This window comes from Aquarana catesbeiana, linkage group LG02 (assembly GCF_042186555.1).
Source record: "Aquarana catesbeiana isolate 2022-GZ linkage group LG02, ASM4218655v1, whole genome shotgun sequence".
In the NCBI taxonomy this organism is placed as follows: domain Eukaryota; kingdom Metazoa; phylum Chordata; class Amphibia; order Anura; family Ranidae; genus Aquarana; species Aquarana catesbeiana.
Genome location: NC_133325.1, coordinates 311126431 through 311151860, shown reverse-complemented (window position 1 = coordinate 311151860; position 25430 = coordinate 311126431). Strand labels below are relative to the sequence as shown.

General features: G+C 43.0%; 1 protein-coding gene and 1 long non-coding RNA gene across 3 annotated transcripts in view; one reads left to right on the top strand and one right to left on the bottom strand.

The window, feature by feature from the left end:
• The window catches only part of LOC141127850 (lysozyme g-like), a 61655-nt gene extending 57571 nt beyond the window's left edge, over nucleotides 1-4084 (top strand). Inside the window, exons 5-6 of one of the 2 annotated variants that reach the window (XM_073614691.1) lie at nucleotides 3052-3190; nucleotides 3879-4084. In XM_073614691.1, coding sequence (XP_073470792.1) covers nucleotides 3052-3190; nucleotides 3879-4030 — 291 coding nt within the window. In that variant the 3' untranslated portion in view covers nucleotides 4031-4084. Of the gene's footprint in view, nucleotides 1-3051; nucleotides 3213-3878 lie in introns of both variants that reach the window. The other variant, XM_073614692.1, reaches the window with a different exon arrangement.
• A 7184-nt stretch (nucleotides 4085-11268) lies between these two features.
• Nucleotides 11269-25430, bottom strand: part of LOC141127856 (uncharacterized) — a 574076-nt gene continuing 559914 nt past the window's right edge. Inside the window, exon 4 of the long non-coding RNA XR_012241599.1 lies at nucleotides 11269-11574. This is a non-coding gene — a long non-coding RNA (uncharacterized lncRNA). The remainder of the gene's footprint in view (nucleotides 11575-25430) is intronic.

Here is a 25430-nt window from a genome sequence, read left to right as displayed (position 1 = left end):
ATCTCTGCTTTAGTGCACACTATTTTCATCATACTCGGTTATCTGCGCAACTTTTTCTGAAGTTTATCATGTGAAATATGGGTATGCAGACATGATGATCAAAATGAATGCTCTGGTCATGAAGAGTGATTTCATTGTGATCTCAACACATTTAAATATTTAGGGGCTGGTTCATGTCAAGAGGGCTTATGTCGCTAGGCAACTGCAAAGTGCTTTAAAGTGAATGTAAACCCGATTCATGAAATTTGAGCTCGGCACATATCTGCAGTGTTTTCTTATCTCTCGTCAAAGCTATAAGTCCCGTGTCCTTCTCCTGCTCCATTCTTCTGTTATCAGCCTGATAACTCCTGACAAGTTCTCCCACACATGATAAAACCAGCCTGAAATTTGTGGCAGGGTGGGTGCTATAAATAGATTACCAGAAAGCTGCTCTACTCACAGGACAGTGAAAGTCTCTGCCTATGTGGAGAGGGGTGTGTGCCTTTCCTGCAATCAGCTGTCTCCCAGTGTAATCCAATACTACACTGCTACTGCTGAATGAGGAAGTGAAAATTCTAACACCATGTGTGCTTTGTACAAAATATATAAAGCTGAAGACAGCAGATATAGAAGTAAAACTTATGGAGGGAGATTTGTTTCATCTCTGTCTCTGTGTATCATCTGACGCTGTTCACTTCACTGGGTATATGTGAGGGCTTACATCCACTTTTAAGGTGCATTCAGCCTGCATGCTTCTAAGTTCCTTCACAAGTTTTTGAAGTTGCATAAAGGATTTATATGCATTCCTATCATCTAACTATTTTTGGCACAAATGCCTAACACATAACAGCATGCATTACACTGTGTTTGAGAAAACGAATTAAAGCGGTAATAAACCCAAAAGCAAACCTTTATTATATTGCAGCTTAAATGTGCGATATGCACTGACTGTGTGATGGAATTAAAAAATTAACCCACTATAAAGGAAATGAACGCGTGTCAATGCAAGGAATTGTGTGTATAACCTGGACTGCCTGATAAGTGGTTAGATAAGCTCACACACATTTTGTTGTCATTCACACAGCTTTATTATTTGTGTTTATCTACATGTATATCTGGCAGTGATACTCAGACAGTCCATGTTATACAAACAATTCCTTGCATTAACACACGTTCATTCCCTACTACTCCTTTCACGCTAAAAAAAGGCTCATGAAAACCTATTTTCATTAAAATCAATGAATGCTTTGACACTGGGGCAGTGCGCTGGCAGGGTGGTGAAAAACGCCCCTCCCCATTGAAATGAATGGAAAGCGCTTCAAAAGCGCCTGAAAAGCTATTCAAAAGTGCTCAGTGTTTTACTGACAGTTTACAAGCGTCTCATTGTGAAAAGCGCCTTATAGTGGGTTATTTTTTTTTAATCCCATCACACAGTCGGTGCATCTCACACATTTAGCCTAGGTTCACATTGATGTGATTTAGCATGCAATTTGACATGTCAAATCGCATTGGTGAATCGGCGGCTATTGCTGGCAATGGCACCGTCTGAATCGGTGCAACGCCGCATTTGCAGCGCTGCACCGATTCCATAAAGTAACTTCTGTACTACTTTTGGTGACTTTGGGGTGCGATTTTGTATAGACATCTGTGCAGGAACCCACAGTCTGGACTGACATGCGGGAATGAAATGCGAATTCAGATGAATTTAATTTCAAACCCGCTGTCAATGTGAACCTGGGCTTAATCATTACATAGTCCTGGTGTTCAGGGAATCCCAGGTGCAGCAGACTATTGCTAATTTAACTGGCAAGCGCTTTCCTCTACTACTTAGACCCCTTTCACACTGGGTCATTTTGCAGTCGCTATTGCGCTAGATATAGCCCCTGCAAACCGACCTGAAACACCCGCTGCTGTCTCTCCAATGTGAAAGTAAAAAAAATTTAAAAAACTAAAAATAGCTGCGTTTTACCGCCGACGCACCCACCGCCCCAGTGTGAAACTGGCCTTACACTTATATTTCAGCTTACCAATTCTTAGATGTGATGGCTGCATTTGTTTTTTGTATGTTTTTTTAGGCTCTTTCTTCTATTTTTACCAGCTGATCCGGCTGGTAAGCTTGTTTTTCAAAAAACAAGCTCTTGCAGAAGTATCAGTTACAGGGATGAGACAAACAATTCAATGCTGGCAGGAGTGCTTACAGTTACAAATTTTATCCCAAATGGGGAAAAAAAAAACTGGTTTGCTGTAACCACCTAAAGCAGAGTTCCACCCAAAAGTGAAACCTCCGCTTACCTACTTCCTCCTCTCTTCTGGTGCCATGCATATATGGCACCTTTCCGGAAAGGGGGGGGGGGGGTGTTCGTGGAACAGGTACCTGTTTTTGACATGTACTCTTCCCACTTCTGGGAGACAGCGCCACCCCTCAGAAGTTCAGCCCCCTCCTCATCCCTCCGGCACCGGGCCAGTTAGAAATCGCAACGCATGCGCAGTAGGGAACCGGCTGTGAAGCCTGAAGGCTTCACTGCTGGCTTCCCTTATGACGAATGGCAGCAGCAGCACTTGACAGCCAATCTGAAAATTGGCCAGGGTACAGACATCGCGGGCTCCTTGGACAGGTAAGTGTCCATATATTTAAAGGCAGCAGCTACAGTATTTTGTAGCTGCTGCTTTTCAATTTTTTTCCTCCCAGGCGGCATACCGATTTAAGTGTTAGCTGGAGTTCAGCTTCACTTTGTTAGTGTATTTATATCTGCTAGTACATCTAACACTCCCCTCCCCCCAAAATGACAATGCTGCTGTCTGCTGTGCCCATTCATCAGAGTGGGAGCACTCTAATTCAGGTGGTACATTACTGGCCAGATGACCAGGTGAAAACAAAGAGGAAAAAACCTAAAAGAAGAAAACTATCACATCTAATGATTTTTGGGTTTAATACCACTTTATGTAGACTTTAATGGAACAATACAGCATACAGTATTTCTTCCCCAATCTGCTGCAACTAAATGTGGTAATATTAATTGTATGTACTTTTTAAAGCTAAACGAACAAATCATATGATTTTCTTAACACCAGATCGACAAAAGGCGGCATACTCCACGAGGAGCATGGAACAGTGAAGAGCATATTTTACAGGCCACAGAAATACTGATTTCAATGTTTGAAACAATCAAGAAAAAATTTCCAAGCTGGTCAAGAAGCTATGTTATGAAAGGTAATCATCCACATGATCAAATGTGTAATCCGTGGAGATTCAAATGCTCAAATATCCAGCATACCGTATATATAAAATGATTGGATATCTTAAAAAGAACATGTCATGTTAAATATGGGAGCAGTCAGTGCTTTATGAAAGCACATTCCCTCCTTCATCTTTCCTAATTGTCAAGTCACTAATCTCTAGCAGAGGAATATCCTGATGTATTGTAAAATGGTAAAAGTTTAAAGTGAACCTGTTAGCAAAAGGTTAATTTTTATGCCCCCCCTCCTTTGCCTCACTATTAAGCCATCAAAATTTTAAAAACCAAAAAAAAAGACCCCTTCCAGCACTCAGTCCTGTGAGAGCTCGAAGCAACTCAGGGCTTATACAGAGGTTCCTTTCTATCCGCAGAAGAAAAGACGAGATTATAGGGTTGAATTACTGAAGGCAAATATATTTCACCCTGTAAGGGAATGGTATGCAAGCAAAAAAGCGTTTTTTGTTTTTTTATTTTCCTTGTGCATGATTGGGTATTCTTTACAAAGTGAATTTTTACCACATTCACTAAGGTCTGGGGGACATGCTCTTGTAAATTGCAATTGCCCTTGCAGAGTGAACAGTCTATTTGCATTTTCTAGGCACATGATACTGTCCTTTTTAAACCGTATTGGCCAATTTTTACAAATATAACCTTTTGTCACAGGTGTGCAGCATACAACACGGGTCCAGACAACGTCAAGAGTTTTGATGCAGTTGACAGAAATACAACTAGGAAGGACTACTCGAATGATTTTATTGCACGGGCAAAGTTTTACAAAAGAAATGGATACTAAAGACCATGCTGTTGGCATCTAACATTAATACTCCACAATACATAAACAAATTATGAAATAAATTAGCAAAAATACATTTGCGTGTTTTGTGTACTTTTCTTTATTAAAAATGTGAGTATTCTGTGTTCCAAAGTTACAAAATACAATAGAAATGCCAATCATACACAGGCCAGTTTTCAGATAAATGTAACAAGCTGTCAATCACAGAAATAAGTGAACAAGTCAAGGCAACAAACTACCAACAGTTTCTTTCAAAGTCCTAAAACAATCAAAGCTATGGGTGGCAAGTTACCTTGATCTATGCCATCAACTGCTGGTGGCTACATATGGCTGTGTGTACGGGCAGCATAAGATTGGATACTCAATGACTCTTTGTTCTACCACGCATTTCACAGAATGCCTACAGTGTATTTTTGTCACTTTTTGTTGTTAAAAAAAAAGTCCTGCAAGCAGCATCTTTGGGGCGCTTTAGGAGCAGTGTATACACCGCTCCTAAAGCGCCCCTGCCTATTGAAATCAATGGGCAGTGCCGCCGAAGCACCTGCAAAGCGATTCAGCAATGGCGCTACATGGGTGCTATTAACCCCTTCATCAGCCACTAGCGGGGGGTTAAAAGCTTCCCGCTAGCGGCCGAAAAACGCTGGTAAAACAACGATTTGCCGCCTACGCCCCCACTGCCTCAGTGTGAAAATAGCCTTAGACAACTAGTAAGCATTTAGAAAGTAGTCTGAAAGCATCTCAAATGAGTACTACATAATGAAAAAATAGCACACACTCAAGAAGCAATAGAATAATCATTTTCTTTCAATAATTTTTATTGAGAGTAGCATATACAAAGTATACAACATATATTCTTTGAGTACAAAAATAGAAAAGAAAAGAAATGGGGGGGGGAACATTTCTCAGCCAATATGGCCTGCAGGAATCTCATAAACAGACTATGTCATCCTTATTTTTTCTCTCCTAGATGAGGTGGAAGCGTCTATCCGACTGTACAAGTTCAGGTACATTTCCTTTATTTACATATGTACTGAGGCTGAGTGCAAAGCATCATGCGTTTGGATATATAATCATCTTGCTTTATATATTTATCATTTCTAGCGCTATTCTCACACCTCTCTGTATTGCGTGGAGAGAAGGCGCGTCGCCAGGAACCCAACCGTCCACCCCATATTGGATCTTTACTGTGGACGGGAGGGCCCCCGACCCACACCCCCCCTCCTTTATGACTAATAATTCAGATCTCAGATCGTGATCTTTTGTATCTGTCATTAGGACAACGACCTAGGGCAGGAAAACCTGCAAAAATAGACCAGAGGAAGAAAGGACAGAGTAAGAACAAGAAAGAGGGGAAATGAAGAAGAGAAGAAAGGGTAAGGGAAGAGTTGGGGACGAGTGCACCCCTAGGGATCCCTCTTGGGATCCATTAACTGTCAAAACCCGTAGACAGATAGGACAACCATGGTTCCCAGATCCTGTCGAAAGCCCTCTGTTTATCTAAAAGAATCGCCGAAAGGCATTCATTAATCATGATCCACATCAGTTTCGCTTTAACCATTTCAAAAGGGATCAGGGGCTTTCTCCAGGATCTAGCCACTGCTATTCTAGATGCTGTAAATATAAAAGATATGAGCTTCCTGGTATGTCCAGGTATTCCTTCCACTTGATCTCCCAGTAGTGCTTGTTGTGGAGATTTGGTTAGATTAACTTGAGTCAGTGAGTATATAAAGTTATAAATGCGTATCCAAAATCATTTGACCTTAGGGCAGGTCCACCAAGTGTGGTATATTGTACCTTCTTTGCCACATCCCCTGAAACACAGAGGAGAGGCATCAGCGATATATGTCGCAATTCTCGCCAGGACCATATACCACCGTAATAAGACTTTATAATTTGCCTCTATCAGGGAGGTATTAATATAACATTTGAAGCTGACTGTGCCACCATTTATCCATTTCCATCGTTACCTCCATATCCTGTTCCCATTTTTACATATAAAATAATTTCCCCGTTTTGGAAGTCAGGATACTATAAATTTGTGAAATATGACCTTTTATGTTTGTCATAAGACTTGCATAGATATTCCATTGGGGTGGAAGACATAATGTCGGTCTTATGCTGTAGGGTATGCAGGAAGTGGACTATTTGGAGGTAACGATAAAATTCTGTGTTAGGTAACTGGTACTTTTCTATGAGTGCTTGTTTCAATATTATACCTTTATGATCACACATATCAGCTATACGTATCATGGTGGACCCTTATTGGTCCACCATGATAGACTTTGAAGATTAAGACCCGGGGTGAAGTCTGGGTTACCCATTAGCGGAGCTAAAGGAGCATGCGTGGAGCGGAAAAAGAAAGGCTTTTGTAATCTGTCCCATACACTCAATGAAAAGGATAGTGTAGGGCACAATATGGTCAGTCTGTCTTTCATATGGAGCCACATCATATGGCTAATGGGTTTTGTGGGATAGGGGGCTGATTCCATTTTCATTCAGGACGGAGATGGCGACCCAGAATGGAAGCAAATTAATTGGGCAAACTGGGCTGCCTCAAAATATATGACCAAATCAGGAACTCCCAGGCCACCTTTAGTTTTGGGGGTATAGAGTGTTCGCCTATTCACCCTAGGTCTTGTGTACCCCCAAAAACTTCATTATCTTTTTCTGAAAAACCTGGAGCTCGGATCTATTAATGGCAATCAGAAGAGTCCTGAACAAGTACAACAGCCTTGGCAAAAGGTTAATTTTTATGGAGTACAGTCTGCCGAACCACGACGGAGGGCTAACAGCCCATCTCGATAAATCTGTTGTTAATTTTCCATACAGAGGAGGGTAGTTGGCTTGGTATAGGGTCTGTATAGTGGGGGTTAGAAATATTCATAGATATGGGAGCCTATCCTTCTGCCATTTGAACTGGAATGACATTTGGAGCTGTTGAACTGTCTGCTGTTCTAATGTTAGATTTAAAGCCTCGGATTCGGAGTGGTTAATCGTGAGACCTGAAAAAAACCGAGACGCGTCGTAGGATCTGAAAGAGGTTGGGAAGAGATGTAACCGGGGAGGAGATGAACATCAAAATATCGTTGGTGAACAAAGAGCATTTCTGCTCACCGTCACCACAATATATGCCCTTTATATCATGGTTGTGTCTTATCTTAATCGCTAGAGGTTCTAGTGCCAAAATAAATAAAATAGGAGATAGGGGGCACCCTTGCCTCGTTCCTCTGTGTATGTCTATTGTATGTGATTTATAGCCTTTTATCTGGAGTCTAGCTGTAGGTGCGTTATATAATGTCTGTAGTATTGTCAGGAAATGAGACCCAAATCCATATTTCCTTAATGCGTAATAGATGTATTCCCATGTGACCGAGTCGAACGCCTTACAAAGATCTAATGATAGCAGCATTCCCTTCCGTATGCCATAATTATCCCAATTAGAGTTAAGCGCTACAATAATGTCTATCAATCGTCGGGTTTGGTCCGGGGCCTGTCAATTAGGGACAAATCCCACTTGGTCTGGATGGATATAGTTAGCTAGGAAGGTGTTCATTCTGGTCGCTAACACTTTAGTCATCAATTTAAGATCCACATGAATTAGTGATATAGGGCAATAATTGGCTGGGTCCCGATGGTCTTTCCCCAGTTTAGGAATAACTTGTATAAGTGCTTCATTTTCGTGTGTAGCTAGTGGGTCTCCTTTCCGTATCGCATTAAAAAAGGAACATAGATGAGGGGTCAATATGGCTGCAAATTTTCTATAATAGTGACCTGTAAAACCATCCAGGCCAGGTGCTTTCGCCGGATTCAAACATTTAATAGCTGCCAAAATTTCCCCCTCTGTAAAATCTGCTTCCATTAGTTCTATATGTTCTTGTGCACTTTGTGGTAATGGAATATCATGGAAAAATTTGTCTGCCCTGGCTTTAGGAAATGAGTTCGGTTTGTTGTATAACTTAGTCAAGAACCTCAAATTCTTGGATTATCATTTGGGGATTTTGGGTAAATTTCCCATCCCTCGTCCGAATTCTCAGCATGGCAGGATTAAATGGACGAGGGGTGAGCTTTCTAGCCAAAAGGGTTGTAGGTTTGTCTCCCCTGGTGTAGAAACAATGTCTAGACCAGCGGAGGTATTTCTCAGCCTTAGTTGTGAGGCTAAGATTCAATGCTGACCGTGCTATATCCATTTTATGGCGCAAGTCTAGTTGAGGATGGAATTTTTGTTCCTGAACTATTTTATGTAGTTCATCTTCCTGTTGCTGTATCTTCTGAGCATTATCACCTTTATTTCTGGATGCTACTTGGATCAGCTTGCCGCAAATAGTGGCTTTATGTGCTGCCCAATTAATGTCCGGGGATGTGTCGCTAGCATGATTATCAGTAAAATACTGTCGAAGGGCTTTCTCTACTTCAGCGTATACTATGGGGTCATTAAGTAATGTAGCATTAAGCCGCAAGCTTGAGAGTTTTGGTCTCATCCATAAATCGGATAGTGTCATTAGTATTGGTGAGTGGTCTGACCATGAGCTGGGCACTATTTCAATCGACTTAATCGATGGCAATAGTGAAGATTGTGTGAGTAGGTGGTCTATGCGCGAGTATGTTTTGTGGACTTGTGAATAGTGAGTAAAATCTCTGGTTGTGGGATGATAGTCTCTCCATACATCTACGAGATCGTAGGAGTATAATATCAGGGCTAGTTTGACGCCCTGTTTGGGGATATGTTTCACAACAGGTTTGTGTGCGTTAGACCTATCCAGGATTTGATCTAGGGAGACGTTGCTGTCTCCACCCAGTATAATTCTACCTTGTACATGTGGCATCAGAGTTTTTAGCATATTTTCGAAAAATGTTACCTGACCCGTATTGGGAGTGTAATATGATATAAGTGTGAGAACACTTTCATTCACTTTCCCCACAACCATGATGTACCTCCCCTCATTATCTCTAATGACCGTGGTGGGGATAAATGGGACTCTCTTTGCGATACAAATCGCTACCCCTCTTTTCTTGTCTGGGCCGTTCGATAGATTGTGGGATATCTAGCATTTAAGTATCGGGGAGCTGAGGTGCGCAAGAAATGCGTTTCCTGGAGAAGTAGGAAGTCTACATCTAATTTATGGTAATTTTGGAATGCCTTGGCTCGTTTCGTAGGGGTGTTTAAGCCTTGGACATTATGCGTTAATATGCGAGAATGGGAATAAGGCACTAATGATCTTAGCATTATGGTTCGACAGACTGTACTTGCCCGTTGTAGTTGTTCGCCATCTCCGTCTGAAAGAGAATGTTTCGATGAGGTTTTTCAATTTTTGCTTGTAGGGGTGCACTCCGGGAAATAGAAAAAGAAAAAGAGAGAAGAGATAAGAAAACAGTGTTGGGTTAAGATGAACTGGACCACCATCCATCCGTCCCCCCAGAAATGAAGTGCATAGACATCTGATATGAAATTGAGAACTTGTGCATAGGGGTCCAGGAGACCAAAGCCTCCATCGAGTCGAGCGAGGTTGTCACCACCTAACTGATGACGACAAGCTCGCTAAGAAGTGGCATGCGGTTCCGCCCCCGGCACTTTCCTTATAACACATTGTTAAATTAGGGAGGGGGTCTAGCAAATCTAATAAACTAACATTCCATGTTAACTTGAATCCCGCTGGGCTAAACTAAGCAAAACTAGGGGATCATTTTCAAGTATAGTATAAAACCTTCAACTTAAAGTAACAAATATTGATTAAGGAGCTTTAATTCTAGTCTCCCAATAGGGAGGGAGGGTCACATCCCTCTAGAAATAAGAAAGTCACCTTGGTGTCTTAAAGACAAATTAAACTAGCTCAACCATAGCCAACTGTGTAAGTTCCATATCCCTGAAGGGGAGCCTTGTACAGGCGTGTAGTGATATCATCTGTCACTGTAGAAAAAAAAGAAAAAATACTTCTCAGAGGAGGGTTCTGCTCCGTCAACCATCTGGTCCAGCTGCTGGATGTCGTCTTCTAGAAGAATAACGTGGGCGTTGTTCCCACAGGGGCGAGACTGGCCGATCCAATTCTGATCGTGCTTTTGGAGATGATGGCTCCCTAGATATTAAGCCGAGGCCCATAAGGATGTCTTCTCCATCCGGAAAATTGGCAAAAGAATATGTCTTTCCCTTAAAGGTGAACGACAAATGAAAAGGAAATGACCAGCGGTACTTGATTTGGCGATTAGTAAGCTGTGCCAATAATGGCTTGGCCTGTCTTTTTTGGATAGTCATTTGCGAAATGTCCGCGAAAATTTGTATTGAATGTCCCATGAGGTTGATTTCATTCCTTTCGCGGGCTGCGGTCATTATTTGTTCCTTAATTCTGTAAAAGTGCGGATTAACTATCACGTCCCTTGGGGGGCCATCTTGTCTTGGGGCCGTCAGAGCTCGATTGACTATCTATTTCCATGTGCTGTGGCGTGATGTCTGTGGTCAGATCCTGCATCAGTGTATGCACTGCCTCTTCTAAGTCAGTCACCATTTCTGGTAGACCGCAAATTCGGAAATTATGGCGCCTGGATCTATTTTCTTGATCTTCGATTTTGGTGTTGGCTTCATCTAATTGATCCTGTAATGAAGATATCATGCTTGAGTTCTGGTTAACCCTCCGCACTGTGCCATTCATTTTAGATTCAATAGTATCTAGTCTTTCTCCTATATCATTAAAGTCATGTTTCATTTCAGCTGTGATTGATTGACAGGCTTTAGTCAATTCTTGTTGCAGTAATGCTGAGAAGCGAGCGAGGAGGACAGAGTCCCCTGAATATGGTGCTGGAGGGGGGGGAGGCTGTTCACACACTGTGCTATTTTGGCTTAGGGCGAGTTCAGCTATTTCAGCCATATTCCTCTCCATGGAGGACGCTGGGGAAACGGCACCATCCATTCCCTCCCCCTGATAGGTGTGGGAGGGGGAGAGAGAAAATCGTGGGGACTCACCCTTCTGTGATCTTATCATGTCTTTTTCTGACTGAGAGGAGAAGGGGTCCCTGTGCCCTCTATGTGAGCAGTCGCTGTGTTATGAGAGGAGGCTCTTTGTGCAAGGGGGGCCTGGTTGTGCTGGGTCCCGCTCACCTGCCTCGCTGCATCTGTCTCTGTCCTCCGGCCCTACGCCATCTTGGAAGGGGGGGTATGTGCTGCAGTGTTCCCCGAACGGAACGAATAGCTTGATGTCGGGGGTTTCTTTTTCGTTGTTCCCCCTCCTCTTCGATTCATAGTGTGATCCCCACAAAGGCAGCAGATTCTGCGGCTTTCCTCCGGCTTATTAAGGCTTAGAAAGGCCGGCGGCTTGCGGAGCAGGTCAGAATATGTCCGCTCCCGTGCGCACTAGAATAATAATTTTAAATGTTTGAAAGCTGCTTAACCACTCACACTGTGATATATGGAAGCTGATGGCAATGGCAGGCTGTGAGACCCATACCGGGATCATCATCATTCAAACCTGTGCAGTGAGCAGATGGCAAGCTTGCCAACTGCATGCTGAACACTTATGAACACCATTTACTAGCAGCAGTCTTCAGGCTAATCTCCACACACAATTTCTGATCATGCAACTGCAAGGTTAAAAAATAGAAACAGTCACTGACAAATCCAAACTCCAATAAAAAAAAAAAAAAAACATCACTTTAGGATTTGATTATGCTTCTCCTTCTTTCCATCAAAAGGTTAATGCTATCCTTTCCTTCATAATCATCATGTTAATGGTATCCGACATTTAAAGTGCGTCTGTGTTATCGTGTACTTGTATGAAAAAGTATTCTGTTCTCTTTGCTTTTGTTCCTTTTGTATAAAATACCTGGTAAACCTGCCAGTCCCCTGCTTTCCTATTTTAAAGTGCCCATGCCACGCATGGAAGTACATCTATCCCAGGATGGTCAGTTTTCTAATTTGCATTCTACCTGCGCACAGCCTGCCTATACTCCAATGGTCAGACTTATGCTGACACGCCCCCTTGCACAAGTAAGAACTGGGAAGATCACTGTACGTCAGTTTCTTTGCCTCCTGCTGACATACCGCCCTGAAGTCTTCACCCTTACTTCTCTAAGCCCCTTATGTAGCTGAGAACAGAGGCCATGTGATCACTTTAGTATTTACAATGTGTGTATGTATAACTAGTTTAAAAAAAATAAATAAAAAGTAATTGGATAGGCACACAAGCAAGCAATGTGCATTTTCATATAGACAGGATCAGCAGTGACATGCTACCTATTTATATTGCAGGTTTCCTTTAGGCTGGGTGCACATTTACGCGAATTGGGTGCAGGTTTCATTTACTGTGACTGGCTCTCAATGGAGCCAGTTCACACAGCTCCGGGGAGGCCGCAGTCTGCAGTGAAAAAGGGTCCTGTGCGTCTTCTGGTCCGTTTCAGGTGTGAATCCAGTCAATCCAATTTGGACCCGATTTGCACCTTTAAATGAGACAGGGGAGCAACGGACCCCCTGCTGTGAGTCACGGCCGCAGCTAGTGTGGACCCAGCCTTCGCAAGTGCATGTAGGAATTCTATGAATGATTACCACATTTCTGCACCCTCAGTAACCTCTCCTTTTTCAGTATTATAAATGAAAGGGGCAGGAGTACTATTACAGAACGTGCTCTCCCATCCTGTAAGCCACCTCCCACTGCTAGAGTGACAATGGAAAAGACCCTTGATTGTCCCACACTACTCCCTCTCCCTTGTAGAGGCCTGTTATGCAAAAAAATATTAGAAGCGACTATCTGCTTGGAGTTTTGGGTATTTGTACTGTTAACAGTGCATAGTGTACAATATGTAAAGTTTTTTCTGTACTGATTCGGGGGGGGGGGGGGGGGCGGGGCAGTGGCAGCAAATCGTCCTGAATGTAAATTTAATGAGGATTCAGAGGTATGACATAACAAGTAGTGAAGATGGGCATCATAATAGCGTCTGTGTATACATACGACCAATCATTTCTAGCAGTCATACAATATAGTTTAAGATATCATCAATCATCATTTTTTATCATGTACTCGGCACACACTTCTAATTGCACCTATAAACATTTCTCCAAAATTCTGCAAAGTTTCTAGTAGCTTAATCCATATAAAGGATATGATTACAGTAAGCAGTTTTATACTGTTTGGAGATATAACACTGTCAGGGTATTTATACTGAAATATTAAACAGTTTAATGTTTATGGAAATAAGCAAAAATCAATGATTTAGGAGATTTCCCAGTATTTCCACAAATCACCCAAATTTGTTTATCTGCGGTAAGCTAAAGACGAAGGAATACAATCTTGTGCAAAAATATATACATTTATTTACTCAAATCCGTGCAAAAGAATATCAAAATATAACTGGTGATAAACAAAGAATATAATTTCAAATATTAACAATATGGGTAATATATACTGTATGCTGAGACACAACCGCAAGCTCTAGTTTTAAAATGCCAATGTCTTAAAACTTAGTAACTGCTTTGTGAATGGTTAAATTTTTTTCTCAATGACACCACAACTTCTCAAACAAATAGATCTTGCAAGCACTAACTTTAAAAACACACGGACAGAATGTTATGCCATATATCAACTTGGTAATTTAACAAAGACTATATTTAAGGAAAAAAATACATTTAGAATGAATTTATGTTTAAACACATATCATAACAAAACCATTGTACAGACTTAGGAATTAGTTTTTTTTTTTTGAGAGCGATACAAAGATGTGTATTTCTCCCTTAATTGGAATATAATTATGTCATGCTGCAGGTAGAAATAAAACAATTCTAATGCTATGCCACAAAGATTAAATGGTTCCTGCTATGTAGGTGTTAAAATGATTCAATTACCAAAAAGCAGAAAAAAATGATACTTTACCAGCAATATAAGACTATTTTGTTTGAGAGATCTCAGCCGTGTATATCCAGGACACCTTTATCCTTCATAGACCTTTCTGTCCTCCTTCCCCCTCCTGCTATGTGTATATCCTTTTTCCTGGCCCACCTCACGTCAGCATGGGTTAACACTTACTTTGAAGCCCCACATGACAACATGTTCCAAGCTGAATAAAAGACAGCCCCTCCCCCAAATAAGATGTTCTTTTTTTGGTCAGCTCCAGGCCACATGTTGATTGCAGTTGGTAAGTAATTTGTAAGGATGAGCTCAGGCGTGTTCGCAAACAGCACGTGCAGAGCCCACCAGGAAGTCGGCACTGCACAGCGCTAATCACAAGCAGTGAGACATTGTCCTGATGTGCGGCTGCAGAGATCGGGAAATGTCTCGCTGCTTGTGATTAGCGCCGTGCAGTGCCAACTTCCTGGTGGGCTCTGCACGTGCTGTTTGAACACGCCTGAGCTCATCCTTAGTAATTTTCTGGATCCTCCCCCTGCCGAACCTACCCCTTCATGTTCAGCCTCTAATGGAGTTGGAAGACCTTAATGCTGGAGGTAAATCCTTCTAAGAACTGGGTGCCTTTTTGTGCCAAGGCCATGGGCAAAATGATGCTTAAATAGCATTGACATTGTACAGGTGTGGTATTATAAGAGCTCTGCAATGTCATCATCCATGCGTATAGTCTCAAGGATCAGGTTCCACCCTTACTTGTTGAGGGGCACTCTAATATATCTGTGAGAGCACATTATTTTTAGTTGATTGGCTAAAAGGTACATCCCTATATAATCCCTCCCACTTCAACTATCCTCAGTTTGCTTTTTTTTGTTGCTAGTTTGCCACTGAGCTGCCTGAGGGGAATATACCCGGTCTCTCTTTGGACATATAGGCGTACTCACCTTTCCCCAGTAAAAGGTGGCTTATGTTTCTGCAGGTAGACCTTCTACTCTTCTTTTTGTCCCTCTTAGGCTTTCAGCTCCAAGTCAGTCTGAAACACATTTTCACTGGAAGACGTGGACCTCCAAGCCAGCCACATCTGGCTCTAAGTCCTCTCCCCAGGGATGGGACCCTTTCTGGTTTTCTGGTCCAAAATTATCTCAGATGTTTGGGTTCAGAGTGTCATTTGCAGGAGCTAGAAACTGGCATTTTGTCAAATTCATCTGACTGGTCTTAAATCTGCCATCTTCCCTGCAAAAACGGACAGATCTTTGTGCTGCTGTTAAGCAACTCCTCGTGCTGCTCTTAACAGTTTCCAAGCCAAATGGAGGCATTTGGCCTGTGTTGGATCTGAAGAGACTCAACCTGTTCCTGAGAGTTCAAAAGCTCCACATGGAATCAGCCATTCTTTCCCTCCTTTGGGGGAGGGGGTATTTTCAGGGCTCAGTGGATAGCAGGGATGTACACTTGTACATCCCCATTTTTCCTACTCACCAATGCTATCTGGGTTTGACGGTGGGTACATTACCAGTTTGTTGCCCTTCCCATGGCCTGCCCAAGGCCCCCCAGGTTTTATCAAGGTGCTTTCCCTAGTCCTAGCTCTGTTGTGTGCTCAGGAGATACACATTGCGGGTAACTTTGGATGATCTTCTGCTAAAGGATCAATTCTCCCTATCCTTGTCAGCCAATATCCAGTGGACAGTGCAGACTCTGCAATCCCCAGAAGTCGTCACTAAAATCAACACACCCATTAGGAGTATTTTAATTATGACAGGTATTTACTAGATATAGAACCTACAATTTATGCAGAGCTTTACAACTATATTTTATATTCACATCCATCCCTGCCCTGAAGGAGCTTACAATCTAAGGTCCCTAACTAACATTCATACATACATACACATCCTAGGGCAAATGTAAGCAGGAGCCAATTAACCTATTAGCATGTCCTTAGAGTGTGGAAGGAAACCGAAGTGTCCGGTGGAAAGTCACAAGGAGAACATGCAAACTCCAGGCAGGTAGTGCCATGGTTGGTATTCAAAATTATGACCCTAGTGATGCCAGGCAGAAGTGCTAACCACTGCTGGAGTGGTTCTGGTCATCTAGGTACTCAGAAGTGCTAACCACTTATGAGTACCTGGACCTGACATTAGATATGGCTCTAACCAAGATCTTTCTGCCCCATGAAAAACTTTCGTCAATGTGCTTTTGTGCCCAGGCCCTTTTGGCTCATGGTCGTGGACTTGATGGTAGCCTAATTTGAGGCAGCACCATATGCCCAGTTTCATGCCAGACGATTGCAACTCACTATTCTGACAGCATGGGGCAAACGGACTCTGTCTATGGGCCACCTTATGCTCTGAACCTGCAAGGCCAGACTCTCTGTGGAGTGGTGGATTTCCAACCTGAAGCTGGATTCAGGGATACTCATTATCCCAAAAATTTGGAAAATTCTCACAATGACAGATGCCAGCTTATCAGACTGGGCAGGAGTCCTGGATGCCCTCACAGTGAGGGGATTGGTCATGAAGTAAGCTATCTTCCCATCAACTTCCTGAAACTCTGTGCGATTCGGTTGTTTCTTGAACACTAGACCCCTCAGTTGTGAGGTTAGTTGATGAGAATTCAGTCGGACAATGCCACGGCCATAGCTTACATCAGCCATCAAGAAGGCTCCAGAAGTCAGACCTCTGAAAAGAAAGCATACTTGATGAACTTTTGGGAAGAACAAAACATTCTGGCCCCGTCCACATCCAGGTGTAGAAAATAGGCAGGCGGACATTCTTAGCAGTCAGTGGCTGAATACATGGAAATGGCCTTTCCATCCAGAGGAGCCAGAGGAATTCCAAGCCCTATGCTGCAGGTGGAGTACACCATATGTGGATCTTCTGCTGAAAGCCAGGGACTGATTGAATTTGGTCATCTCTACTCTCTTAAAGGCTAGGAAATCAAGTTCTTGCAAAGTCTATGATTGTGGCTGGAGGTCCTATTTTGCATAGGGCGAGACCAGGAAATTTTAGTGGGACAGATCGTGTCCGAATTTCAACCTGGTCTAGATCAGAATTTGGCTCTAAGGGCAATCAAGAGGAAAATCTGTCTTGACTGTTCCATTTCAGAGACCATTGGCCTCGCATTCGTTGAGGCTTTTGTGCAGAGCGTTGAACACATTTCTCCCACTGTATGTTCCCCTGGTACTCTATGAGACCTTAACCTGGCTCTTTCTGCCCTTCTAACATATCTGACCTCCATCACAAGGTAGTCTCTGCTTAGCTACACTGACCTCACACCAGAGGCGTAACTAGAAACTTCAGGGCCCCGCTGCAAGAAACCATGATGGGCCCCCCTTCCATCCGAGCCCCGAGCTTCCAATTTTGGGAGGGTGTCCATGGACATGGTGACCCCTGGGACATGCATCCAGCGCAATCACAGCGGCCCTTTACCATGTGATCAGCTGATCACATGTAAACAGACTTGCCGGTTATCCGCAGCCCTTTCCTCCCACGCTGTGTCTGTGTTAGGAAAGGACTGCCGTTAACTGTCAAGAATGTCACTAAATTGTTTACACTGATAATCAGTGTCCCAATCATCAGTGCCATCTATGAGTGCCCATCAGTGCTGCCCATCAATGCCTTCTATCAGTGCCCATCACTTCCACCTACAAGTGTTACCTATTAGTGCCCATCAATTCTGCCTATCAGCACCACCTATCAGTGCTCATTAATGCCGCCTAACAGCATCCATCAGTGCCACCTATCAGTACTCTTCAATTCTACCAATCAAAGTCCTGGGTCCCAGGAGACTGCCGGACCATTTAGGAGGCGCAGTGGGCACCTGGCTGTGAAGCTGCAAGCTGTCGCAGCCGGGTGCCCACAGTTGAGATTGCTGGCACCAGGTAGAAAAGAGATGTGAGCACATCACTGGATCGTGGGACAGGTGAGTGTGTTTATTAACACAAAAACGAGTCCCACTTTAAAGTTGTTCTAGAACTAAAAGCCTTTTTTCTCCCTATGGTGGCTTCCTCCTTCCACTTCAACCAGGACACTGTCCTTCCCTCCTTGTCCTGCTCGTAACATCCTAAAGGAAATTTTGTTCCACTATCTGGATGTTGCATGCGCTGCGAGAGTCTACCTCTCAGCTACAGCCTCTTTTAGGCAATCAAATTCCATCTTTGTACTTCCCGATGGTACCTGCAGGTGGCTCCCTGCTTCTCGCTCCACTATTGCCAAGTGGATAAACAAATCGTCATTGGAGCCTATGGTTTAAACCAGGGCCCTCCAGTTGTTCAGGAACTACAATTCCTATCATGTCTTTGAATGTCAGATTGTTACAATGCCTCACGGGACGTGTAGTTCCACAACAGATTGAGAGCCGTAGTTTGGTAGACCCCTGGTCTAAACAATCGGGTTCTTTCCTTCGCTATTAAGGTGCACTTTAACAGATTCATTAGTACTTTGTGGACTTTTCAGCATCAGGCATCAGTTTATTCATTTTTTAAAGCCTGCCACCAAAAATTTGGTTCACACGTTTGTCAAGTTTTACATGTTGGATGTTTAGGCCTTCTCTTAAGCCAGTTTTGGGCATAAGGTGCTACCAGTTGCTATTTGAGTCTGTCAAGCCCTTCTTGATCCATCTTGTTAAGTGGGCCTGTTGGTATTTGTTTGCTGTGTTTCCCACCTCTCAATTAGGCTGCTTTTGGAAATAGGTCGTAGGCAGGGTTAGAAAGCTTGTGAGAGCAAAGAGTAAGTTAAGTATTTCTGCTTGTTCCCTTCCTCATATTCAAGACTAGCATTTAACACTCGCATTCCTGGAGATACAATATAATTATATATATATTGTAAAGGACTAGCGTCAAATGTAGAGCTTTAAGGATACCACCACTCGCTATTTCTTCTTTTTAAGGGCTTTGTTTGCCCATTTTTATTAAAAGCAAGTTCAGCAAACAAAGGTTTCCCTTGCAGGGGTTTCAGCATTCCTTTTTCCATCAACAAAACAACATTCCGACTCGTTGGCTCTCACTTGCAGCACTGCTGCTCTGGCCCTACACGCCAGGCCCTTGTTTCGTACAGACTGTTTCAACGACCAACTTGGTGCACAAAGCTGGCAGCCTCTTGCTGCCCTGGCTCCCCCGTGGAGCCCTCCTGACTCCTGGCCAGACTTCCTATCTGCCGGGGTGGAGCCCAGAACCATAGTCAGGTGGTTACTAAAAGCCCAGCACACACCTGACCAATTAGTATGCTGGCTGTTCCCAAAATCAGGACCCAGGACTGGGGATTTCATCCCAATTTATTTGTTAATTGATACAATAACCAAATTTGACCTCTATTATGGATAATTTAGGTGCTAGATGTATGATATTCATACATTAACCACTTGCCGACCGCCTCACGACGATATACGTCGGCAGAATGGCACGGGCAGACGTGATCTGCCTCCCGCGGGAGGGGGGTCCGATCGGTGCCCGAGGCGGTCGGCTTCTGTCTGGGAGCGATGAGAGGTGAGGGGGAGACCATCCATTCGTGCCCCCCCCCCCCCCTCGCGATCGCTCCCAACCAATGAGAATCTTCCTCTGCTGCTGTATGCTAAACAGCAAAGGAAATTATGTCATCTCTCCTCGGCTCGGTATTTTCCGTTCCGGCTCCGAGGAGAGACGACATCACTGTGAGTGCACAACACATACACACACAGTAGAACATGCCAGGCACACATTACACCCCCGATCCCCTCCCAATCACCCCTCCCCGTCACACTGACACCAAGCAGTTTTTTTTTTCTGATTACTGGTCTAGGATACCCCCCTAACCCCCCCTAATAAAGTTTTAACCCCTTGATCACCCCCCGTCGCCAGTGTCCCTAAGTGATCATTTTTCTGATCGCTGTATTAGTGTCACTGGTTACGCTAGTTAGGGAGGTAAATATTTAGGTTCGCCGTCAGCGTTTTATAGCGACAGGGACCCCCATATACTATCTAATAAATGTTTTAACCCCTTGATTGCCCCCTAGTTAACCCTTTCACCAGTGATCACCGTATAAGTGTTACGGGTGACGCTGGTTAGTTCGTTTATTTTTTATAGTGTCAGGGCACCCGCCGTTTATTACCGAATAAAGGTTTAGCCCCCTGATCGCCCGGCGGTGATATGCGTCGCCCCAGGCAGCGTCAGATTAGCGCCAGTACGGCTAACACCCACGCACGCAGCATACGCCTCCCTTAGTGGTATAGTATCTGAACGGATCAGTATCTGATCCGATCAGATCTATACTAGTGTCCCCAGCAGTTTAGGGTTCCCAAAAACGCAGTGTTAGCGGGATCAGCCCAGATACCTGCTAGCACCTGCGTTTTGCCCCTCCGCCGGCCCAGCCCTGCCCACCCAAGTGCAGTATCGATCGATCACTGTCACTTACAAAACACTAAACACATAACTGCAGCGTTCGCAGAGTCAGGCCTGATCCCTGTGATCGCCAACAGTTTTTTTTGGCAGCGTTTTGGTGAAGTGGCAAGCACCAGCGGCCTAGTACACCCCGGTCATAGTCAAACCAGCACTGCAGTAACACTTGGTGACGTGGCGAGTCCCATAAATGCAGTTCAAGCTGGTGAGGTGGCAAGCACAAGTAGTGTCCCGCTGCCACCAAGAAGACAAACACAGGCCCGTCGTGCCCATAATGCCCTTCCTGCTGCATTCACCGATCCTAATTGGGAACCCACCACTTCTGCAGCGCCCGTACTTCCCCCATTCACATCCCCAACCAAATGCAGTCAGCTGCATGAGAGGCAATTTTATGTCCTCCCGAGTAGCCCTACCCAACGAACTCCCCCCAAAAAAGATGTCGTGTCTGCAGCAAGCGCGGATATAGGCGTGACACCCGCTATTATTGTCCCTCCTGTCCTAACAATCCTGGTCTTTGCATTGGTGAATGTTTTGAACGCTACCATACACTAGTTGAGTATTAGCGTAGAGTAGAGCATTACACAGACTAGGACACACTAACACAGGGTCTCCCAAGATGCCATCGCATTTTGAGAGACCCGAACCTGGAACCGGTTACAGTTATAAAAGTTAATTACAAAAAAAAGTGTAAAAAAAAAAAAAAAAAAATATATATATATATATATATATATATATATAAAATAAAAAATAATAGTTGTCGTTTCATTGTTCTCTCTCTCTCTATTCTCTCTCTATTGTTCTGCTCTTTTTTACTGTATTCTATTCTGCAATGTTTTATTGTTATTATGTTTTATCATGTTTGCTTTTCAGGTATGCAATTTTTTATACTTTTTTATACTTTTTATACTTTACGTTTACTGTGTTTTATTGCTAACCATTTTTTTGTCTTCAGGTACGCCATTCACGAATTTGAGTGGTTATACCAGAATGATGCCTGCAGGTTTAGGTATCATCTTGGTATCATTCTTTTCAGCCAGCGGTCGGCTTTCATGCAAAAGCAATCCTAGCGGCTAATTAGCCTCTAGACTGCTTTTACAAGCAGTGGGAGGGAATGCCCCCCCCCTCCGTCTTCCGTGTTTTTCTCTGGCTCTCCTGTCTCAACAGGGAACCTGAGAATGCAGCCGGTGATTCAGCCAGCTGACCCTAGAACTGATCAGAGACCAGAGTGGCTCCAAACATCTCTATGGCCTAAGAAACCGGAAACTACGAGCATTTCATGACTTAGATTTTGCCGGATGTAAACAGCGCTATTGGGAAATTGGGAAAGCATTTTATCACACCGATCTTGGTGTGATCAGATGCTTTGAGGGCAGATGAGAGATCTAGGGTCTAATAGACCCCAATTTTTTTAAAAAAAAGAGTACCTGTCACTACCTATTGCTATCATAGGGGATATTTACATTCCCTGAGATAACAATAACAATGATTTAAAAAAAAAAAAAAAATGAAAGGAACAGTTTAAAAATAAGATTAAAAAAGCAAAAAAATAATAAAGAAAAAAAAAAAAAAAAGCACCCCTGTCCCCCCCTGCTCTCACGCTAAGGCGAATGCAAGGGTCGGTCTGGCGTCAAATGTAAACAGCAATTGCACCATGCATGTGAGGTATCATCGCAAAGGTCAGATCGAGGGCAGTCATTTTAGCAGTAGACCTCCTCTGTAAATCTAAAGTGGTAACCTGTAAAGGCTTTTAAAAATGTATTTATTTTGTTGCCACTGCACGTTTGTGCGCAATTTTAAAGCATGTCATGTTTGGTATCCATGTACTCGGTCTAAGATCATCTTTTTTACTTCATCAAACATTTGGGCAATATAGTGTGTTTTAGTGCAATAAATTTTAAAAAAGTGTGTTTTTTTTTCCCCAAAAAATGCATTTGAAAAATCACTGCGCAAATACTGTGTGAAAAAAAAAATGAAACACCCACCATTTTAATCTGTAGGGCATTTGCTTTAAAAAATATATAATGTTTGGGGGTTCAAAGTAATTTTCTTGCAAAAAAAAAATAATTTTTTCATGTAAACAAAAAGTGTCCGAAGGGGCTTTGTCTTCAAGTGGTTAGAAAAGTGGGTGATGTGTGACATAAGCTTCTAAATGTTGTGCATAAAATGCCAGGACAGTTCAAAACCCCCCCAAATGACCCCATTTTGGAAAGTAGACACCCCAAGCTATTTGCTCAGAGGCATGTCGAGTCCATGGAATATTTTATATTGTGACACAAGTTGCGGGAAAAAGACAAAATTTTTTTTTTTTTGCACAAAGTTGTCACTAAATGATGTATTGCTCAAACATGCCATGGGAATATGTGAAATTACACCCCAAAATACATTCTGTTGCTTCTCCTGAGTACGGGGATACCACATGTGTGAGACTTTTTGGGAGCCTATCCGTATACGGGACCCCGAAAACCAAGCACCGCCTTCAGGCTTTCTAAGGGCGTAAATTTTTGATTTCACTCTTCACTGCCTATCACAGTTTCGGAGGCCATAGAATGCCCAGGTGGCACAACCCCCCCCCCCCCATGACCCTATTTTGGAAAGTAGACACCCCAAGCTATTTGCTGAGAGGCATGGTGAGTATTTTGCAGCTCTCATTTGTTTTTGAAATGAAGAAAGACAAGAAAAAACTTTTTTTTTTTTTTTTTCCTTTTTCAATTTTCAAAAAAGTTTTTTCTTGTCTTTCTTCATTTCAAAAACAAATGAGAGCTGCAAAATACTCACCATGCCTCTCAGCAAATAGCTTGGGGTGTCTACTTTCCAAAATGGAGTCATGGGGGGGGGGGGGGGGGGGGGTTTGTGCCATCTGGGCATTTTATGGCCTTCAAAACTGTGATAGGTAGTGAGGAGTGAAATAAAAAATTTACGCCCTTAGAAATCCTGAAGGTGGTGATTGGTTTTCGGGGCCCTGTACGCAGCTAGGCTCCCAAAAAGTCCTACACATGTGGTATCCCCATACTCAGGAGAAGCAGCTGAATGTATTTTGGGGTGCAATTCCACATATGCCCATGGCCTGTGTGAGCAACTTTTTGTAATTTTTTTTTTTTGTCATTATTCAATCACTTGGGACAAAAAAAATTAATATTCAATGGGCTCAACATGCCTCTTAGCAATTTCCTTGGGGTGTCTACTTTCCAAAATGGGGTCATTTGTGGGGGGTTTGTATTGCCCTGCCATTTTAGCACCTCAAGAAATGACATAGGCAGTCATAAACTAAAAGCTGTGTAAATTACAGAAAATGTACCCTAGTTTGTAGACGCTATAACTTTTGCGCAAACCAATAAATATACGCTTATTGACATTTTGTTTACCAAAGACATGTGGCGGAATACATTTTGGCCTAAATGTATGACTAAAATTGAGTTTATTGGATTTTTTTTATAACAAAAAGTAGAAAATATAATTTTTTTTTCAAAATTTTCGGTTTATAGCGCAAAAAATAAAAACGGCAGAGGTGATCAAATACCATCAAAAGAAAGCTCTATTTGTGGGAAGAAAAGGACGCAAATTTCGTTTGGGTACGGCATTGCATGACTGCGCAATTAGCAGTTAAAGCGACGCAGTGCCAAATTGTAAAAAGTGCTCTGGTCAGGAAGGGGGTAAATCCTTCCGGGTCTGAAGTGGTTAAGGATGTTTTTTCTAGAGACTGTTCTAGGTAGGTTAGCAGGTTAAACTGCTTCTGATTAATCAGCGATAATTGATTGTGAGGCTACACCCTGCAGTGTTGAATATAAAAGAATGGGGTTAGTAATTGATTGTTGCACAAAGCCCGAGGAAGAGCGTGAGATGCTCGCAACTGTACAGTAGCTATTTGTAACCTTTTTATGCCTTGAGAGCAACTGATACAATATACGATTTTTGCATTGGAGAATGTGTCCCTTTGTTTTTTCCTATTTAATATTGGTGGAAGTTTGTGAGGCCACCCTGACATTGATCTCCACACGAATCATCATAGAAACAGTAGAAGTAACCCACCCGAAGATTTATTAGATATATCTCTCTATATCTATAAATAAAATATGTTTCTTTTCTTTTTTTCACTTCTAAAAAGGAAATTCGAAGATACAGGCACTATGTGCACAACAGATTACAATCAAAGCACATTAAGAACATGTTAGTTAGCGTTGGCAATGGATAAAACAAACGGGAAAAAAAAATCATCTGTAGAGAGGCGCCTCAGCAGAGGCCATTAGTATAGAGTAGACAATAAAAAACTGAGTCAAGAAAGAAAAGAGCTCCATGCTATGACTTCAAAGCAGTATTTTTTTTCATGTTGACTGGAGCTGTGCTTTAAAAATACTATACATTGCATTTTAATGTTGTGCAGTGTGATACATTTAAGTCGGACTGACATGCGGGAATGAAAATTCAGCTGAACTCCCATGATTTCAATCCCGCTGTCAGTGTGAGCCTGGGCTTAATCATTACATATTCTAGGTATGTGTTCAGGGAATCCCAGGTGCAGCAGACTATTGCTAAATTTAACAGCTTACCAATTTTTAGATGTGATAGCTGCATTGGTTTTTTTTGTTTTGTTTTTTTTTTTTTTTTTAGGCTCTTTCTTCTATTTTTACCTGCTGATCTGGCTGGTAAGCTTGTTTTCCAAAAAACAAGCTCTTGCAGAAGTATCAGTTACAGGGATGAGACAAATAATTTAACACTGGCAGGAGTGCTTGCAATTACAAATTTTTTATCCCAAAAGGGGAAAAAAACTGTTTGCTGTAAGCGCCTAAAGCAGAGTTCCACCCAAAAGTGGGACATCCGCTTATCTGCTTCCTCCTCCCCTCTGCTGCCATAGTGGCACCTTTCAGGCGGGGGGGTAATGGTTTTTGACATGTACTCTTCCCCACCTCTAGGAGACAGCGCCGCCCCTCAGAGGTTCGGTCCCCCTCCTCCTTCCTCCACCGCTGGGCCAGTTAGAAAGCGCAGCGCACATGCAGAGTAGGGAACGGCTTCACTGCTGGTTTCCATTATGGGGCGTACACACGGTCGGACTTTTCGTCTACAAAAGTCCGACAGCCTGTCCGACAGACTTCCGGCGGACTTGCAGCAGACTTTCTAACGAACGGACTTGCCTACACACGACCACACAAAAGTCCGATGGATTCGTACGTGATGACGTACACCGGACTAAAATAAGGAAGTTCATAGCCAGTAGCCAATAGCTGCCCTAGCGTGGGTTTTTGTCCGT